The 21,011-nt window shown below is 44.4% G+C and overlaps 1 protein-coding gene across 2 annotated transcripts in view; it reads right to left on the reverse strand.

Annotated features, from left to right (window-relative positions):
- Positions 1 to 21,011, reverse strand: part of MCC (MCC regulator of WNT signaling pathway) — a gene marked incomplete at its 5' end in the record, with an annotated part of 375,431 nt that overhangs the window by 85,459 nt on the left and 268,961 nt on the right. For both annotated transcript variants that reach the window (XM_080920142.1, XM_080920143.1), the window contains 2 exons: positions 997 to 1,139; positions 12,046 to 12,159. In XM_080920142.1, the coding sequence (XP_080776268.1) occupies positions 997 to 1,139; positions 12,046 to 12,159 (257 nt within the window). The remainder of the gene's footprint in view (positions 1 to 996; positions 1,140 to 12,045; positions 12,160 to 21,011) is intronic.

The following is a 21,011-nucleotide window of genomic DNA, read 5'->3' on the forward strand; positions in this document are numbered from 1 at the left end:
GGAACATAAAATTTATTGTGCGGCTCCAAGTCAATGTAAAATTTTCCATGGTTTTGCCCAGAAAACAGATGCCCGTCAGCACTCTCAAGAAGCCCCATCATTACTGTGACTCTCAAGAGTTGGAACAAAATGCATCCAAAGTCTCCCGTGAGCCAGAGCTTCTCCAGGGAGGACTCAAAGCAGCTGCCTCAGAGAGTCTTTTAATTATGGCTTATGCAAATGCTTTGTGAACAGAGCACCCTTTTTCTAGGAAGGAAAGTACTGCTTCTCTGCACTGGGATGCTCCCTGCCCACCAGGGTGAGCTCCTCAGCGAGTCTCCTTGAGCCACAGGGCACAGGCAGAGAACTGAACACCATGTGCTCACAGACTCAGGAGCCAAATAATCCAGGGAGGTGAACTCCCTGACAGGCACCTTCAAAGAATGATAACCAAGCCAAACTAGAGTCTCTGGATTCCAACTTTATCTCCCCTCTCCGCTTGGCTAACTCTTCCCCACCAGCATTTTTCTTAACCCTGGATTTATTACCCATTAATTAATGGCTCAAGTCTTTTCTTCCAGTAAACTGATGGGTCAAGCCTTGCCTTAGGAATCCAGTAAGAGGATAAGTGTCTCCACTGATGAACTTCTTGGAATAAGCTCAGAATATTAACTGATTATCTAGAATCTTATATCATGCTTAACAGTAAGCCACATTCACGAGGCTCAGAACCTCTGAGGAAGGCACAAAGTCTGGAGAGAATTTGGTGACCAAAAGAGTCAGGAAGGGCATCAGACTGTTGTCTGTCTCTAAGACTGAGGGGGGCATTTGCCTAGAACTTGTTAGTAACACACTTTCCTTGACGGCTGTCAAAAAACCCACCCTTTCTACCCTCTAGGATCAGAATCAGAAGGGGACAACAGAGATCAAGGCATATGGCTCATACAATGACTCACAGGGGCTGCTTCAACTCCATTACAACCAAGAACCAGCACAGGTTAAACAGAACAGCCATACCTGATGGTGGTACCTTGTAGACGGTCTATCTTCTTGTTGAGTTCTGCAATGATGCTGTGGAGTTCTGTGATGCGCTCCTCATAGCGGAGTGTTGTGCGTTCCTGGACGTCTTCATGCTCTCTCATGAGATGTGACTGTTCACACTAGGACCAAGAACACAGAAGATGGACATGTGTTGACATGTCTTTTGGAGAATGACTCTGCACTTTATGGCTTCAAACTCTCACTCTCAAAACTGGAATACTCAAACTAAAACCACCCCAAACTAACTCTTGTAGCCCCAATTAAAATTTTCAATGCCTTGGGAGGAGATCCTGGGCTTCTCTTCCTAACACTTCTTCCTTCTCTTCCTCCCTCTGAGGAGTCATTGTTTGCTCCTAACCAAAAAATGGATGAGAGTTCATCAGATTAGTCCACTAGATTCTAAATCTTGAGTAAGTGCCCCCAAGTAATGCACATAAGTTTGCACAAAGCTGATTCATCCACAGCCACAAAGGGTTATCCCTTACTCTCTTCTACCAATTTGCTTCATTTTTGACAGTATTTTTCAACCAAGACCACTAAGTAATATAATGTGTTTTCTGGTGGGGTTGGGGGACTTGTTTGTGCTATTGAATTTCCTTTTCTTCCATACTGTAAACTCCCAGAAGGCAGACACTAGATAGTCCATTATTTAACACTAGCCATCTCCCCCACCCTGGTGGCATATGGCCCAGCTCGCTGTGGGTAATCTAGAAGTGTTGTCAGATGGGAAAATGGCAGCATGTCAGAGACATGAAGGCTGCTTTATAGAAACAAGGGCAAAAAGGGCCCAAAGATTCCCCATGCCCATGCATTGATGGGGTAGGAATCACTGCATGCTATGAAAACATTTTTGCAGAGGGAATTTAAACCATCAGGATTCTATCCACCATTATTTCTTTCTACCCTCCTCAATTGCTCCCAGGTAGTAGCGGCTAATCTCATTTACATAACAATAAAACATCCTAGGAGATGGAACAAGTGGTCTAGTTCTGGCCTTGTCGGCTACACTCAGCGGTTATTAATTTCCTGTCCAGCAGGGAAATTTTAATTTCACTTTCAACAAGGTTTTCCAAATGCCAAGAGCCATATGTGATCTCCAGCCAGCTCTACAGGTGTGTTTCTTTAGGCCTAGTGGCAGGAAAAGGGTAAGGCTTCTTACCTACTCCCTCATAGGCCCTCCCCTTCCCTATATCTTCTGTGTTCTCAATGATGTCACCCAGGGCAGGAACCTGGGGATCCTCCAAGCTCTAGAAACAAGATTAGGGCAGGCACGGTTTTTGACTGCTCTGTCATAAAACCTCATAGAATGCCTGCTTTCCAAACAACACCAGTGTGAACTACTACGTTCGATAATAACCTCAACATCAAATAACCCCCACTCAAAGTCAAGCTGAGAGTCAGTGGGTGCCGAGAGGTAAGGATGAACATGGAACAAAGGTCTCCTTTAATTGGCTGGGGACACTACTCAGCTGCTCAGTAGTACAGCTTATGTTTAAGTGAGGTTCTGGGTTTAATCCCAAACACCAAAGAAAGCCTTCAGAAAAGAGGAAACCTGTTCCATGCATTTCAGGACTCTCCCACCCACAATCTGCTAATCTTTGGAGGAAGAAAAGTCCATAAAATGTCAGAATGTCAAAACTCCCTTGGGTTACTAAATAAACAGACCCTGTCTTTCTCTGAAACATTTAAGGGTAGAATACTGTTGCCCTTAGTTCCTGAGAGGCATCTATGAGCTCTCACTGCTGGTCTTTATTCCCACCCTCAAATAGTGTGTGTTTTCCTCATATACCTACAGAGTATACGCTCTTGTGTGATCAAACTGGAAAGGTTGGCAGGACAATGCCAGTCTTTGCTTTGGACTCTGCGAAGGCCTTGCTTTCAACACCCAGTTCACTAGACCGTTTTCTGTGTGATGCTTCCCACACTAGCTTCATGAGCTTCTATCATCTTCTCTCCACATTCTTCCTTGTCTCCGGTCGATGGAACAACAGGCTACTGCTACCACCTAGCCGGTCAAGAACCCTACCATGATGAAAGAGGTTCAGTGCTAGACTTGAAAGCCAGGGTGAGACAACACAGACATCCTTGTGGACTGCTGTGGTCTACACTAAATAAAGATCCTGTGGGGCCAGCTGGGTTTCGGAGAGAGCAGATGGAGAGCGATAGGATGACATGTGGTACTGTACCACCTTTGCCCTGGCTTCCAGCTGAAGCGTCTGCCTGAAGGAGTGTGCAGGAACAAGAGACTACAGGAAGCCTGAACTTGCAGCTAGCAGGAGGGAAGTCAGGGGGAAACAACATTCTTAGCAGAGGGCAAAACTGTTTGGCACACATCCCTACATTTTTTTCCACAAGATGCTTTTATGAAAGTACTAGGAAGCTTCTTTGATTTACTGTTTCCTTTAACAAATACCAGACATCTCTGGATTGCCCCAAATGTCTAAGAGACTACCTAGTGTCACAGGGGAAGGAACTGTGACAAGCACTTTGAAGGGAGCTGTGGTCACTATCATTAAATGGACTAAGAGAATCCTGGGGTTTTGGAGAATAAGAAACGTGGGACAAGTCAGTGGGGAGAATGTGTGGGCGACATTGGTTCCATCTCGGGGCAGTGTTTACATCCAGAGACTGGCAGTGTCTCATAGGCTGTTAAAGCACTGACTTGTTCATAATAATCTGTAGAGAATGCTCACAAGTGATGATCAGAAATGCAGTCTCAAGTTTGTTTATTTTTTAACTTTATTTTTGAGCATCTTGATATACAGTGATGGTTGTGGAATTTTTGCTTATGCTGTTTTCATTTTTGTCCTTTATTGGTATTTCTCTTTTTTAAAATATAGGCATAAATTGAGGTAAATATCCAGCTTAATATGGGCTTTGCTATGCCCTACAAGCTTTGATATATTGTAAAATTATTGTCATTTGTTTGAAAAACACTTCAAATGGGCTTTCTAAGTTCTCAGTTACTCATTTACAATATTTATGGCAATGAAAGATCTAAAAGATCTGTCAGAATTTCATTAATCCATCCACACAATCCTTTTCCAAATGGTGTCTCTGTCTCTCCCACAGTCAGTGCGGCTCCACCTGAAAGATAAACATTAGCAGCCCTGCTGAGGCAGCCAGCAGGGCCTTCACAGCCCTTGGTATTACTGCCTCCTTTGCAAGAATAAACCCATACTTTTCTTCCCCCTCGAGCTAATATAGGCCCTGTAATCTGTTCTGACCAATGAGATAAGCAATTACACACCATTTGGTATGGAGAACTCTGGTAAGATTTACCACAGGTCCTTCTCCTGGTCATGGTGAGTAGTGGCCTCCCAGATGATAGAAGTTTGATGAACTTGGGTGCCTAGGTGAGGTGCACCAAGCATGCGTGTGCATGTACCCCCTGACTCCCCTCCCCCACTCCACACACAGCCACAGCCATACCCCACACCCCTGCATGAGCTGCTAGTAAGCTATTTATAGCTAGAATTGCTTGCTATTACTACATATCATACTCCGACTGATCAAATCATTTTGTACATGGGAAAACAGACTCGACATGAAGTGACTGTTTTATTTCTTGTAACCCAGGTACTGGGGAGACACCACTAAAACAAACAGACAACAAGAACTAAGCAACAGACCAACAACAAAAATTCTAATTCTGTTTGCGTTACCTGGGAACCGATTCCATAACCTCCCTCCTTCACCCTCTCCAGCTGCTTAAGGACCCCAAGAAACACCAGGAAATGTTATGCCCAATAGTGCCAGACAGGAGCTGGAAGATGTAGACATCCCCATCCCTAAAGAGGACAGAAGCACCCAAGTTCACTCAGTGAGAAACTGGGCAATGCTGGCTTCTGTCAGCAGCTCCAGCTACCTATCATCCAGTGATGACTTATCAGGTGCCAGGAAAAAATAACAAGAGTTTCCCATGGGACCCTTACCTGCTGGTTATTATTATTTTATTTGCTTTATCATACACAAACCCCTGCCACATTTCCAATGAAAAAGAGAAGAAATAGCTTGAAACAATGTGCCTCTGCTTTTTCTGTCATTGCAGTAAATGCATTCTGGGCTCTCTCTCCACACATCCTAAATTCAATTTCTGACTGATGCTACCAGAAAGCCAAAGCCAGAGAGCCTATGGCTGCAGCGGCTTGCCTCAATGTTTCTAGAGGTCAGTGTCACTGGGAATCTAGATTTTCCCCATAGCTACGGACTTTCAGCTTGTGATTAAATATCAGAGTGCTTTCTTTTTCCTGGATTTTTGTCTGCTATGTGATATATATCCTGAGCTCCATTTCAAGACCTTAACCCTGTCATGTTTAGGGAGGAATAAAATCCATATAAATACCCACATCTAGCCATCTGAATTGCTGGGGTTGACCATGTACAATAATGTTTAAGTAAAAACAACTCGGCTATCCAGAAGGCACAAGAGGAGAAGGTACTTGTGGCTAAGCTGGAGGATCTGAGTTTCCATGTCTGGGAGTCACATGATGGAAGGAGAGAACCAAGTCCTGTAAGTTGTCCTCTGGCCTTCACAAGTACACTGTGGAATGTGTGTGCACAAACACATATGCATATGTAAACAAGAATATTATAAAAGTAAATAAAAAGCAAGCAACAGCCTATTTCAACTGCCAAGGAAAAAACCTTTTAGACACATCTCTGCTTGCGATACAATCTCACACAAAGTCTCAAGCTAGCCTGCCTGAGCACATGAGGTCCACTGGAAAAGCATGTGCAGTGTGGTGATACTGAGGAGCTTTATGGTTCTGTTAATGCTCTTCGCTGGGTTTTCCCTTACCCCACTGAGGCCACTGATCTTTAATCATCACATTTGTCTCAGCCGTCAAACCTAAGAGCATTATAAACTGGCTTCTCAGAAAAAAAATGCAATACCGTCATTAATGTGTTAACCCTATCAGCCATCCTGGAAAGGGGGTTATCACCTCTCCCTTCAAAATATGGCGGGCTGAGATGATACTGTCTCAGGGTCATGCTGGGTTGGACATACCTAATGGTACTCGGGGTAAATCAATTCTGATTCTAAGCTCTGCCACGGTCCTCCGAAGAGGAGAGCAAGCTGGGAAAAGGGAAACTCAGATGCCATGGAGTAGCACAGAGCTGGAGGCGTCACCATGTCACCAAAGAGCACTACCCACAAAGAAGAGAGGACAGAGGAGCTAACAAAGAAAACGCCTGCAAAGTACTTCATCTCAGGGGGAAAAATACTGTGTCTGTTCCATTTCATTGAAAGTACATGTTTTCTTTCTTAAAAGCCAGAGTGTGACAACCCAGGGGGCTTGCTTTGGGGAGGCAGAGAACTTCCAAAACAGGAGGCATCTCATCGCACTGCTGCTTTGAACGTGGATGCATGTGCAAGCACAGTTCCGTGCACCTGCTCAGTTGGCGAGGTTAGGGATGTGTTCCTCGTAGTACACTTGCCCCAATTTGTTGCAAAGCAAAGCAGCAGAAAACTAATCCTGTCTTTCCCATCTTATTGGCTCCTTACTCAGCTCTTCCCTTCCACCCTAGGGAGATTTGTAAAATTCCGTCTTGGATCGATTTCAGAGTCCTACAGGAAACCTACTATTATTCAACCAATTCCAGTGTTATCAATAATTATTGAACGGGTGCTGGATTTCTTCCACGGATCTCCAGTGAAGGTAACCATCAAGTACCGTGTACAATTTTGTCTAATCATGACACTATTGTATTCAGAGATGGTAAACCTTCCTCCAGCCACAGAAGAAACTTCACATGCATTTGTTCTCGCAGAAGCTGGGATAGCTGGAAGCACGCATCTTTTACCGAGGCACACGACAGGAGAGCACAGCACCGTCAGCTCATTGCATTTACCCCTTCTAGAATAAATCCATCTTTGTAAGGGAATCAGAATAGCTAGGCTGACATTTCCTCATGTTCTCTTTCCTAGATCTTAGGGGTTTTATTTAGTTGTTTCTTTTTTTGTTTTGTTTTGTTTTTTTTTTGTTGTTTTGTAATTTGAAAGGCATCTCTCTAGTGAAGTATGCATGGGGTGACTTAAGACTGGTGTAGGAAGGGAAATACAAGTTAGTGGCTTTCCGGTGTGATTGGTATCACTAAGGTTAAAGACAGCGACCAACAGCCATTCTGTGAGACTGCTTAAACACAAATAAGCCCCCAAGGATCTGAGCAAAGTTTTCTATTATCTTTTACTATCTCCTGGAAAAAAAAACTGTGTTGTATTGACACGCATTAATCCTAATAAATATCATAACCGTAATGCTTTAAGGTCCGGTACTGAGAAGATTGCCTGGGGGTGGGGATGGAGTCTCGCCAATAATGAACTGCCAACAGTGATGGGCTTTGGATACATGCAAGTTGGACAACAGTTTTTTAATACCATTTTACTGTTTTTTAAAAATCTACAGTGTTATAGATCTAGCACTTTCTCTTGAAATAACTTAGAGTCCAGTTCAGCAAAGCTGGTTACTGACAATATAATGTTGATATCTCTGTCTGTTCCTCCCCAATCATCCAAGCTAAAAAAAAAACAAAAACAAAAACAAAAACAAAATCCAAACAACAGCAGACCCCCAAACTGCCATGCAGAGAATCTGCATTGTGGAAAAAGTACTAGCGGCCTGGCTCAGCAGCTCATCTGCCCTTGGCTGTGGAGAGGGGTCACCTGCCTGGCTGCCTGTCAAATGGGAAGGTAGCTGACTGAGCATAGGGCCAGTCTTCTTTAGCCTACCACCAGATTCAACTGTAGTTGTGAGACAAGACAGCCTCCTAAAATTTTCCAAAGCCTTCTAGGATGGTGTCAGCAACAAAACTGAAACTGTTTTTCTCCAGTTGTAAATGTTTTCTTCAATTCCTTCCTTTCTGACTGGGAAAGTAATTTTGTAGTGTTAGGGTATACTTACTTGGGAAGTAGCCATGCAAAGCTGGGCATGATGGCACAGGCCCGTAATCCCAGGACCTGAGCCACTGAGACAGGACTGACTCCTGGGTTACTAAGACCCGCCTTAGAGACAAGTCATCGACCCACCATCGCCGTGTGTCACAGAGAAGCTTCTTTCCTTCGCTGGGTGAGGACAGAAGCTGGGACTTTGTGGATGCTAGACAGTCCTCCTCTGAGGGTCAACACAGAGCTTTTCTGAATCTTTGAGACAGAGGCTCACTAAACTGTCCAGGCTGACCTTGAGCTTTCCCTGTTGCTCAAGCAGACTCTGCACTTGTAATTCTCCTAGCTCACCTTCATACCTGGTTCAAGGAGGGGGTGTAGAGATGGCTCAGCAGGTACACATGCAGATTACTCCTGCAAAAGAGCCCAGTTTGGTCTAATATGTTTTCCACCCATTAGACTCAATCTTGATTCTGAGTCAGCCAACACTGACACTGCTGAGACCTACCAGGGGTGCTGGTTCATGCACACCTGCTCGGAGCCTGTTTCCAAGGGAACATTGAGTTCAAGTTCTTTAAACCGTGCTGCATAAACACATGCTCGGTTCTTTTTAAAAAGATGGTAATTCAGAGTGGCTTTGGTATTTTGTTTTGTTTTTTCACTTTTTTACTATTTTTTACTTATTCACTTTGCACCCTGTTCTTTGCCCCTCCTGGTTACCCTCTCCCTCAATCCTTTCCCTTTCCCCTTCTTTTTTGGGCACATGGTGGCCCTATGGGTATCGCCTCACCCTGGCATATCAAGTCTCTCTGGGGCTAGGTACTTCCTCTCTAAGGCTAGACGAGACAGCCCAGCTAGAAGATCATATGCCAAGGACAGGCAACAGCTTTTGGGACAGCCCCTGCTCCAATTGTTCAAGACCCTCATGAAGACCAACCTGCACATCTGCTACATAAAGCAAGGAGGCCTAGTTCCAGCCTGTGTATGTTCTTTGGTTGGTGGTTTAGATAGACTCCGAGGGTCCCAAGGGTCCAAGCTAGTTGACTTTGTTAGTCTTTCTGTAGAGTTTCTATTCCCCTTCAAGACACTCAATTCTTCCTCCTATTTTCCTTAAGAATGCCAAGCTCTATCCATCTTTCCCAGTCAGCTATTTGGTGGAGCCTCTCAGAGGACACCGATGGAGATGGAGGAGAAGCATCAGGAGAATGGAGGTCCCCCTGGGATGTCAGACTGCTAAGGGCAGCTTGGCTTAGCTCAGAAGGCTCAGCCAGCAGGGAAGATGGGTGGGGGAAAGGAAGCTTTCCTGTGTGATTCAGGAGTCTGATGGAGGTGGAAGAGAGGTGGCCTGAGAGTCTGAGAGTGGAGGCCCCCTAGGAAAGCAGGCTGCTCGGGGAAGTTTGCCTTGGCCCAGCAAAACTTCAGTGTTTAAAACAAACAAACACCCACAACAAAACAAAACAACAAAAGAAACACACACACATACAATAGTTAAAAAAAATAGTTTCTGACTTTATCTACAAAAGAGGCCCAATACAATGAGCAACCGAGAAGTGACAAGCTTCTTGGGTACCCAAGGCAGTAATCTGGAAATACTGCCTGATAGGAAAACTCTGGCTGCTCAGAGAATGAGCACTTCCAGTTTGGAGGGTACAGAATCTCTCGGAATGTCTGGAGTTGCTGTTTAGTACAGGCCAAAAGACTCATAAGCAATCTGAGGCTCCTCCTGGCTAAAAATAGTACTACTGGAGCTTTTATGAGGAAAATAATGACAACAGATTGAAATTCAAATATATTTAAATGCACAAAATCTTGACAATATTAAGAAACAAGAGAGCACTTTCAGAGCCAGCACAGCCAATCAATGCGCCCTCTTGACAAAGGTTAAATACATGGCTCAGTTCAGGCGCTGGTTTAAATTCCCCTTAGTGGTGTATCAGGTTTGAACAAACAGCAGGTGGGAAATTCCCCAGTAAAAGCATCTCCAGCAGGAACTTAGGGATGATTCAACTAATGTGGCGCGGCCTATAATGAAGTAATGCCCAGAAAGAGTTTAATCTTTTGAATAAAAAAGAATCACTTTATTGTAATGAATTCAAATGAAATCATGACATACCTAGTTTAAGTCTGCCAGCGGTTTTCAGCCCGTGGGTCATGACCCGATGGCGGAGGGTTGACTGACCCTTTCAGAAGGGTCACCCAAAGCCATCAGAAAACAGATATTTACATTAAGATTCATAACAGTACCAAAATTAAAGTTATGAAGTAGCAATGGAAATAATTGTATGGTTGGGAGTCACCACAACATGAGGAACTGTATTCAAGGTCACAGCATCAGGAAGATTGAGAACTACTGATCTACACATTACATATCGACAGCTGCTAACGTCTAAAAAATATCAGCGGCCAGCGTGTGTTTGCTGGTGAAAGGACACATTTTACAGATTTTCCAAGGGAGCAGGATGTGAATCTGACCTCACCTCTGGCTAGCAGGAGAGGCAGGATGGGATGAACTACACCAGGAGTATGCAGTCACCAGCAGTGACTTGGTGCCAAGCTTAACAAGCATTATTGAATTCAAAGGCGGCACGGAGAATAAGCCTTTGAGTTCTAGGTATTTAAAGGAAATGCCTCCTTTCTAAAAGAACAAGATTAAACATGGCAAACTGTAGTAATATTCACCCATAAGTAAAAATAAAATCATGAAAATTTCAGGATAAATGGATGGGACTGAAAACAATATTAATCAGGATCACCTAAATACAGAGAGAGAGAAAAAAAATCCACATGTTCTCCCTCAAATGCAAAATGTAGCCTATACATAAATATATGTAAGCAGGTGTGTGTGTGTGTGTGTGTGTGTGTGTGTGTGTGTGTGTGTGTGTGTGTGTGTGTGTGACATTTGGAAAGACACAGCAGAGAGGGTAATATGGTGTGGCAAGGAAAGACAGGCGCAGTTAAAAGGCACATAAATCGTGAAAGAGGCTATGCAGCCATTTCTTTGTAGTTTGAGCTCCATCATAGATTTGTCATGAGGTGGACAAGTGAATAAAAGCGTATTAACACTGGAAGTGTAAAACCTCAGTTTTAAAGCAGTCGTCTTAGCTATATAGAAATTCCCTGAGATACTGAAGTTTGAGCCTAGGCAAGTGTTTCAGTGGCAGACTTAAAATGGCTGTATCATAAGTTTGGTTGAGTTCGTTACAATAATCTGGCTCTTTTTTATTCAAAGAGAATAACCCCTTTCTGTCTATGGATGCAAACTAGAGTGAAAAGCTGCAAAGAAGCATTAAATATTAGCACAAAAGTTATCACAGAAGTTAACCTCATGGGAAATGAGGTGTGGACATTACACAGGAATGGAAGGCTGGGTGGATCACAGGCAGAGTCTGTTTTCTGACTTGTGTGTATACAGTGGGTGTGAAGGTGCTGGGTGTGAAGATGATAGGGTGTGAAGGTGCTGGGTGTGAAGGTGTTGGGTGTGAAGGTGCTGGGTGTGAAGGTGCTGGGTGTGAAGGTGCTGGGTGTGAAGGTGCTGACTGTGAAGGTGCTGGGTGTGAAGGTGCTGGGTGTGAAGGTGCTCAGGTTTAAAGATGCTAGGGTGTGAAGGTGCTGGGTGTGAAGATGCTAGGGTGTGAAGGTGCTCGGCACAGCATTTGTATCTAACTCTAAGTCCTCAGGCTCACTACTACAAGGCTTCCAATGTGACAATAGTAGGAGGTGGGACTTAGGGGAAATGATTCAAGAGGACAAATCCCTCAAGAATAGGATTTGTGCCTTTTTATAAAGAGGTTTAAAAAAAGAAAAGAAAAGAAATAGCCTTGTTCTCTTCATCATGTGGAAAACAAGTTGGGGAGACAACCTTACTGGGAACCAAATTGCCAGGCACCATGATGTCCACATCCATAGCCAGAAGAAATATGTTTCCTTTTTAAGCCATCTAGTCTATGCTGAGTCTGTTTTGCTTTGTTTTACTTTTAGTAGCCAACCTAGAACCTTTCGTCATTAAATTCACATTTGTTGTGTTGAAACACACACAGAGACAGAGAGAGAGACAGAGACAGAAAAAGACAGACACAGACACACATTTATTTTTTTAAACTAAGAAAGTAGACAAACAAAGCGCCCATCAGGTTCCTTACCTGCGCCTTGGCCAACTTCTTTTCCAGGAGGTCTCGTTCACGCTCTGTTTGCTGCAGACGTTTATTCAGCTCCACTATGTCCCCCTTCAGTGATGCCAGGGCTGCCAAGTGGAGCTGTGGTGGCAGAGGAAAGAGACCCACTGTTAGACAAGCTCTTTCCTCACCTTCCTTCCTGTGATTAGCATATCCATGTCACCCAGAGGGTGACACTTCCAAGAATGGGAGTGCATTCATCCCAGGAACAACTGACATGAGTTAGGGTCTTACAAAGCTTGTGATGATACTGTCACTGTACATATAATGGAAAAAGCCATTTATTTGAGGGGTAGAACCAGAATTGGATGGAAAATTCAGGGTAGGAACTGTCGCTGTTTTTCCTAAGTGCTATTCCTGTGTTACTTGGTGGAATGGAGATGCCTGAATCAACACAAAGAACCAAAGTCTGCAGGCCTAACAGGAGGCTGAGGCAGAAGGATTGTAAATTTGAGGCCAGCCTGGACTACCTAGGAAAATTCTGTCTAAATCAAAACAAAACAAACCCACACCAATTAATTAAACAGAAGAAAAAAATCTATAGGTACAATAGACTCAAAGAAAAGGGGAAGGGGAAGGCTGGATACAGCTCAGTGGTGGAGTATTTGCCTAATACATAGGCAACCCTTCTATCCGTCAACAGAGTAAGGGAGAGCTGGTTTTATTAGCTGACTCTTCTGTTGATTTTCTTGTTATGGATTCCTTCCTAACCAGATAGCCCCAACTGCCCAAGAATGTGCTTCTTATCAACCAATAGACTCTTACTGAGAAACACAATCAGATTTCTGATGTTACAGGCTCCTGCCCCAACTGGAGATTCTATGGCTCTCCAGGCCAGAGATGGGGGAAGTACAATACATATTCAACACGCCCACCACTGTGTCCACCTCAGAGGCAACACCCAGAAGCCTTCCCCTGTTAGTCTGGGTATCTCAGGCCAATCCCCCTTCCCCTCCCCCAGTGCTGTGTAGCTAGAAATGGAATCATAACAAATTCTTCCTCTCCTAGGCACTCTGCAGCTTCCCCCGGGATTAATGTGAGTTGAGAACAGACATGTTTACTAAGGATGGCATGGGATGGCATGGCCCGGCAGTACACAGTTCAGTTCTCAAGAACACCTGCACTTCGGCTTTAGAAAGTCAGGCTTTCTGCACCCTGCTCGGCTGTGTCAGAGGTGGGCAGCAGCTTCAAAGAGCTTGTGTTCCTTAGACTCCAACAGCAGTGTGACCAACTTAATTGCATGCAGGCTACAAACAAACAGATCAATCGCCGATTTGAAACCAGGAACGTTTGAAATTTAAAAAGGAAATGCCAAGCAACCTGGTGGTATTTGCGTCTGGTGTAGGGCAAGGGCCCCTCTGAAAAGGTCACTCTGCCGTTCAGACACAAGGTTTACGTGATGGTTTCTCAGCACAAATACCACTTCGCTCCCATTATACAGTCTTTTCTGAGATTTGTTTTGAGTTTGGTGAAGAGAACGATTCAGTCCCTTCACTGTCTGGAGTTGCTGAAGTCTCTCAGCATCAACACAGGCATGTCACCTGATCATGTGGTGCTTGGAGAATATACACCACCTAATCCCTCGTGAGGATTATCAAACACACTGAGGCCTGACATGTGCCCCAGTGTGAGAAACACAGGTATAGATGGGAGGGTCCCAACTGAGAGCCCAGTCACTTCCTGCGTAGTTCACTCTCTTACATTTGGGGACCTCTGCAGGGCTCCGGAGGATGAAAACAAAAAGCTGGCATAGAATACTACTGACCCTTCCCACAATGTCAAGAACCATGTCACACAGGGAGACACATGACGTAGCTAAATTCCACCATAGCTGCACCAGAAGGATCCACAATAGAACCATACTGTTGGGGTGACTGCTAAGCTGGGGGCCAAAATACGCTGTTTAGCCCCTTGGCTCTCTGGACCACAGCATGGACACAGGGAAGACATCCTGATAGAAGACAGGTCCCAAAGGGTCTCCTGAATTCGAAGGTGGCCTCTACAGACAAATATGAAAGAACAGGTGCAGAGGCACAGTTTCTATGTGCTGAGATCTATCTATGCCTCCAAATTAGCAAGCGTACTTGCTGGGCATTAACTCTGTGACCCCATGGGGCTTCACACACTGGAGTGCTCTGAAGACAAGGAGCACTAGGGTAGGTTCTCTGGTGCTCAGCTGGGGCAATGGCCAGATGGAGTCACTTTATTAAGGTTTCACACAGCATCAGACACCACAACCATGAAACAGCACCCTGCCATCCCATTCAAGATTGTACATGACAGTAATATTCAGGAGCTTTTTTTTAATGGATAAGAAGTTTATTTAAAGGATTTTTTTCATGCATGATAAGAGAGATGAATTGTAAGCAAACTATAAACTGGAGGGGGCCTTCTAATGGATACCCTGTGGGCTGCCAGGCAGCTCAACTTTGCTCTCAGTATTTTTAATTCCCATGAATATTTTGTAAAGGGTTTTTTTGTGTGTGTGTGTGTGTTAAGGAGACAATAGAAAGCCAGGCAAGAGCACAGTAACTGAAAAGACTTTGTTTTCTTTTCCGTCTCAGTCCATATCCCCAGCGTCGGTCCTTTCGATAGAAAGAAGACAGAATAAGATGCGTTCATTGTTGACTGTTTCTCAGTGGAGGCTCAGAGGACAGGACTGCCAACAGGGGTCCTTACCCACAGTCCCTAAAGCCATAGGAAAGTCTCAAGACGTGTATTCCTCTTTGCCAGCCCCGCTTAAAGATAACAGTGACCAAGAGGCTCCTCAGATTAAATCCTTCCCAGGCCACACAGAGGTGCTTCTGCCTGGTGGCAGCTTAAAGATAACAGTGACCAAGAGGCTCCTCAGATTAAATCCTTCCCAGGCCACACAGAGGTGCTTCTGCCTGGTGGCAGCTGACTGCTGGATTCTGCCACTTCCTGGGGCTCCAAAGTCAGACCACTTTAATTTCAGTATTATCATTATTCAATTTCATCATCATCATTTAATTTCTTCTCCTTTCCCTTCTTCCCCTTTCTCCTCCTCTTCGTCCTCCTCCTTCATTTTATCATGTGTGCACAGGTGAGTGCATGCCATGGTATACATGGGTACAAGACCAGAGGAAAACCTTCAGGGTTTGGTCTCTTTCCATCATGGTGTCTAGGGCTTGTACTTGGGATTTTAGGTTTGTGTGACAAGTGCTTTGACCTGCTAGGCCATCTGATAGTCCTGTCTGTGAAATGTCCATCTGGGAGCCTATGCAAAGTTGATGTGGAACCCTGTCACAGCTTGTATACATTTGGATTTAGAGCATATATTATCATGTTTCTAGTGATAAATGCTGAGGATTCTCTAGGCTATTTCTGAGCTGGCTTCAGTCTCTCTGTGTTGTGCGCCCAGAAATGCAACTGCACCACCTGGACATTTAGCTGTTAGGTAATTGTTAAGCTAGGCAGTTGCTATTTTTGGACAATCTGTTCCATGAGTAGAACTAGCCATAAGGACAGACGAGCTAGCTTAACCTCTGACAGCTAAGATGTCTGGCCCGAGGGCCCAAGTGAGGGCTGAGCAGACAGAGTCTCCTGGAGGTTTCTCCATACTAAGTGGATGAACAGCCCCTTACATTATCAGCCAGGAGACAACAGACTTCATACTCTTTAAGATGCCCTTGGAATCCATCAGCCCTACAATGTGATGAGTGGCCTCTGGGGGCCCTTACCTCTATTCTGCTATTACTAACAATAGAGCTGCAAACACGAGTCTGCTCTATGGAGCTAGCCCAGCATCCTCTAATCACGCTGCATGAAGACCATCAGCATCCAACCCTTGTGTCTTCGGTTCTGCATCTGACACCTGGCTCAATCATTCTAAGACTTGGAAGCCTGTGTCATGTGCTGTATCTCTTTACAGTATGGGTTCTGCTAGGTATCTCCTGTCATAGGTTGTGCTGGTCTTCCTGCACCATTGGGGTAAGCTCATCCAGAGTGCATGTGAGGGTGCCATTGTTTGTCCTGTGCCTGCTGGGGTCAGGAGGTGCTTATGGAAGCCATCGCACATTCACTCTCAGGGTGCTCTTGTTTCTGTCCCACTGTGGGATAAAGGAATTTCTACTGTGTCCTCAGTCTACCCCTGGTCCTCCATTTGATGACTCACATTTTGAGCTTACATCTTAGGGAAGGTGATGTGTAAGGCCAACTCTTTCTTTCACATGGTGACCTCTTCCTATCAAGGGTAAGAGACAAGTGCAACTAAACTTGGCTCAACACACACTGTTGGCGGGACATTCTCTTCCCACAATTCTTATCTTGTTCCTTCCAAGACACTGCTACAGCATCTTGTTTGATTCCCACATGGTAATGCTGCGACACAGACATTATCTCTTCTTTGGACACAGAGGAAATCGAAGCTTGGGGGTTGGGTACGAAAACAGCCCAAGGGCAGAGAGTCAAGGAACCTTAGCTCTAAGTCTCTGCCTCTATGTACCTCACTAAAGCGCCCATTTCCATGTGTTATTGCTCTCATGCCATTGGGACAGCTAGACATGCATGTCTATGTACATGTATGCAGTTGGATGGAGGAGGGCATCTGTACTGGGGGGCAGGGTGTGTAGAGACAAGACTTCTGTGGTACCCTCTGGTGGGAGCAGGGAGATGAGGCACTTAGCTGGGTGTGGGATGCAGGGAGCATCCTTGCCTTTTAATGCTCTCATTTTAATGATTGGCAGATGGGTTCGTAGTGCATTGTCTCTAATACTCCTCTGGGCTTCGACGTGGCAGCACAAACACCCTGCATGTCCACAACACTGAGTGCACATGTCCTAGCTGTCCTTGCAGGGTGAGTGTGCAGGAAAGCAGCTTCATTCCTATACACCCCCCCCCCCCACATCCTATACACGGCAGGAGCTCAAAGAACAAAGTGCCTGGCCTAAGGGCAGTGCCCCAGCCAGATGGATACAATCAGGCCTGTGTGGTGGCTTCCTATTTGCTGCTAGGATTCCAGCTAGGGGCACCTGCTGTGTAGTATTTTGAGAAAGGCTGTTCAGTCTGGAGACTGAAAACTCATTAAGCATCATCTACAAGATTGCACACTGCATGCAAATCACTTCCCGCTGCCTTTGGTCAACTCAGAAAGAGTAGCTTTTTCTCTTTTCCATTTCCCTGCCAATTCCCTTGACTGGCCAATAGCCTCTGAGTTACTTGTAGAACCTCAGTTAAAATTCGGTTTCGGAAAGCCCTTTCAACATGGAGGTACCAGGATACTGTTAGGTAAGAATGTGTTTCACGGGTGATGGGGCCAAGACACCTTGCCAAGGTATGGGTACCTATGAAGGTAAGTACACAAGTGTTTCCAGAACCCTTGTAAAAGCACATTGACCTACAAATGACAATGCAACTTAAATGCTAGTAGTTTGGTTATTTTGGTCATAAGATATTTAAGTATAAAAATGTTATCAGTAGAATATTTATATCTATACTTTTAAGTGTACTCTAGCTATAACTATTAAATATCCGTGACAGTATTCCCTGCTAAATAAATTTTATCTTGTTTTTTTTTCATAAGAACACAAAATTAAGTGGTATTCAACGAGTTTTAGAAACACATTCAGACAAAATGATACTGCAATAGGCAGGCAGTCCCTGCTTACATCTCAAGGTGGCTCCGCCCTAACGACACATCATGGACAGGATAAGAATACAACAATTAAGCCCAGCTAATCAGAGAACATGAATATTTCAGCGCACACTAAATACGGATGTGATCCCTGGGGCAGAAACCCCCACAGAGAATCACATGAACATGAGTAACAAGAGTTTCTCGACAAGGACTGCATTGTTCATAAATTTTTATATTGATCCAATTTAGCAGGTATTGAATTCCCCATTCTAGAGAAAACCAAGTACTTTTAATGGTGCAACAGTCAATAAAATCTACAGATCAGAATAGGCCAGTGTAATTTTACCGTGATGGCTGAAGCACTCTGAAGGACCCTGGTGTTTTTTGCTGTGTTTGTTTTGGTTTGTTGTGGAAGGAAAACAATGTCTCTTGTTGGGGAAAGCAGGTGAAGGTTTGGAGAGCATGCTTGCACATCTGCACACACGCACACAAACACACACAGGGCTTCACTTGGCAATTGAGGTATATGCTTCCAGACTGTCAGTTAAAGTGCAGGGCCAGATGTTATGTTGATTACTCAAGAATTCAGGACAATTATCCCTAATCGTATTTCTAGTTTCTTAAAGATACCTTAATATGCATTATTTCATTTAAATAAAATACTTGTCTAAGGCTTGTTGCCAGGACATGCCCCTGTTCCAGTCAAGACACAGGCAAGCCCTGGCTGGCTTGACTTCCCCAAGGCATGCTAACTGATGGGCCACTTCCCAGATCCTTGTTATAGCTCATCCAAAGCTTCTGACCAGAGGAGAGGAGAGGGACTTCAACTCCACTCCTTTCTGGCTCTTGAACAGCCTTGCTGCTAGCTTCAGAGAAAGTGAGGGGAAAGAAAAGAAGAAAAGATTAGGATTCCAATTGTCTCTTTGCAAATGACCCTAACCTGGTCAGTATCATCCAACCCTGGATCACCTTGGTCTAAGATCAGGAAGAAGATTGGAAAGAGCGGAGTGTAGGTAACTCAGGGAATCAGCAGAATAGCGGGCGAGGTTATATAAAACCCTGTCCTTGCAGAATGTTATCTGAAGCCTCACTTTGCTCATCTGTAAATGGTCACAGTGCTGCTGCGTGCAGAACTTTGAAGGTAGAACCAAATGCTGCAGGTAAAATTCTGGGCCACAAAGCCAACTGCCAGTTAGCTACATGGCTGTGACCACAGTGGTCATTGTGGCCATGTGACTTCCTTTTATCTCTTAAAAGGTGTCAAGATAAAAATTGGACTTTGAAGGCAATATTAGGTCATTCTTCTATCCCCTACTTTACATGATCTCTGGTCAAGCAATTGAATTGACTCTCTTCCACAGGGCAAACTAGAACGCACCAATCACAGTAATCTATACTTCGCCTTTCATCACGTGGAACTGAGTCACAGGCTCCCATTCCCACTGGGTGGGCAGGTAGGCAGAAAGTAGGAAGGCACAGCAGAACACAATGATCCTTGACAGCCTGGGAAGAGATAACACCCTAACACACCTAGTCCACACCCCACTTCCTGCTTGCTCCTGTTCTTAGAGGGGAGATGCTCAACACACACACACACACACACACACACACACCAACCTCAAGAGGAGCTACCACATACCATATCTCAAAGACAAAAGAGAAATAAAAAACTTATTGTAATCTAGGACACAATGGTCTATTCTTGACATTAAAAACAAAAGAGCTGAGAAACTTTGTGACACACACTAGGGGTATGAGGTTGACACACATAGTCCCCATATACATACACAGACACACACAGACACCACTTCCACACACAGATACACACAGATACCCACACAGAGACACATGCAGACACCCACAGACACCCGCACACACAGACACACAGACACATACAGACACACACTATTAGAAACACACCCAGAAACTTATTATTATTTCCTATAGAAATGGGACATTCCTTTGATTCCTCTGACTGTCTCCACCTATCTTCCACTGACCAGAAAAGACTAGGTTTCCTTCAATCACAAGCATTTTCTAACTTTTTATTATTTTTTATTTCTTTTCACAACTTGATAGTATCTGACATTATGGATTTGGTTTGTTTTTTGTTTTGGGTGAATGATTTTACCATGAGGCTTCTGTGGCGGCAGAAATATCAGGAGTCTTGGAACCAGCCAGTGGACAAGACAGACAATGTTTATTGAATGAATAAACTGAGACAAAATTAAAACCCAAAGGGGAAAAAATACATTCTCCTTATCCACATTATCTGCAGATCATATCAGCCATACAAAAACTGACAGGTTTTTTTTTCCTTTTTTGCAAATATACTTACTGTAGCGTGTATAAAATAGAAATAGTATGCTCAATATAGTCACTTTCTTTTTTCTTTTTTTTCTTTTTCTTTTTTTTTTTGCCTAAAATATCTACTTGCAAGTCTGCAATAAATGGTACCAAAATGCAGGTAAGATTCCCAGGCTGCCTCTGCAAAGCATTCAGGTAGCTTTTCCATGTCCTTCTGTCTGCACTATGTGCATGGTTAATTTCCTTGTCCCTATTTACTGAGCATTCTGAAGAACATAAATGAGCTGCCCTCTATACAGTATACCCAGGGAAGTAAAACTCCTCTAGCAGGCCCTTATGTGCTCTCTTTGATGATGTCCAAAGAAGGGAGAGGCTATGCTGCAGGTAAAGGCATCCTGAAGTCTATAGTCCAGCAAATGCTGTTCTGGAAGGAATCTGTTCATGTGAGTAAGCCGTGCACCCACCAAAGCAGGTATCCCCTTCCCATCCGGCAGTGCTAGGCTAGCCAGGCCTATGTGCGTCTCAAACCCTTGCCAAATCCCAAAGCTGTCAGAGGTGCAGCTCGGTGCAAGCGAGCCACAGAAGCCTGTGGTTTATGTCTGGCTAGACAGCATTCCTGCCCCTTTCCTTGAGGAGTGCTTCTCCCTTGAAGCCAGCCTATCCTCCCACTTCGTGTCTAGAAACCACAATACAACAGCAATTTGAACAGGCATGCAACAGCTCAGCATTGCTTTAACACACAGCATGGACCCTCCCTTTCCTCCTCCACATTATTTACAGCCTTGCCAGTTCACACTCTTATGAAATGATTTTTTCCCTTTTTTCCTTCCTCTTAGTACCCAGGCGGACTCTGAAGTTAATAGAGTAGGCTGACTATAGGTGAGACAGCAAAAGCCACAAAGAGGACTCCTAAATCTTCACTCTCCTGCCCTGAAAGTTCTTCTGTACACCCCGGGAAGAAACAAAGTAACAGGAGCCTACTGTGGAAGGCTCAGGAGAGAAATACCACCTTGGGCATGAGAAAGGGGAA

Source organism: Micromys minutus (assembly GCF_963924665.1).
Source record: "Micromys minutus genome assembly, chromosome: 8".
NCBI classification, from domain to species: domain Eukaryota; kingdom Metazoa; phylum Chordata; class Mammalia; order Rodentia; family Muridae; genus Micromys; species Micromys minutus.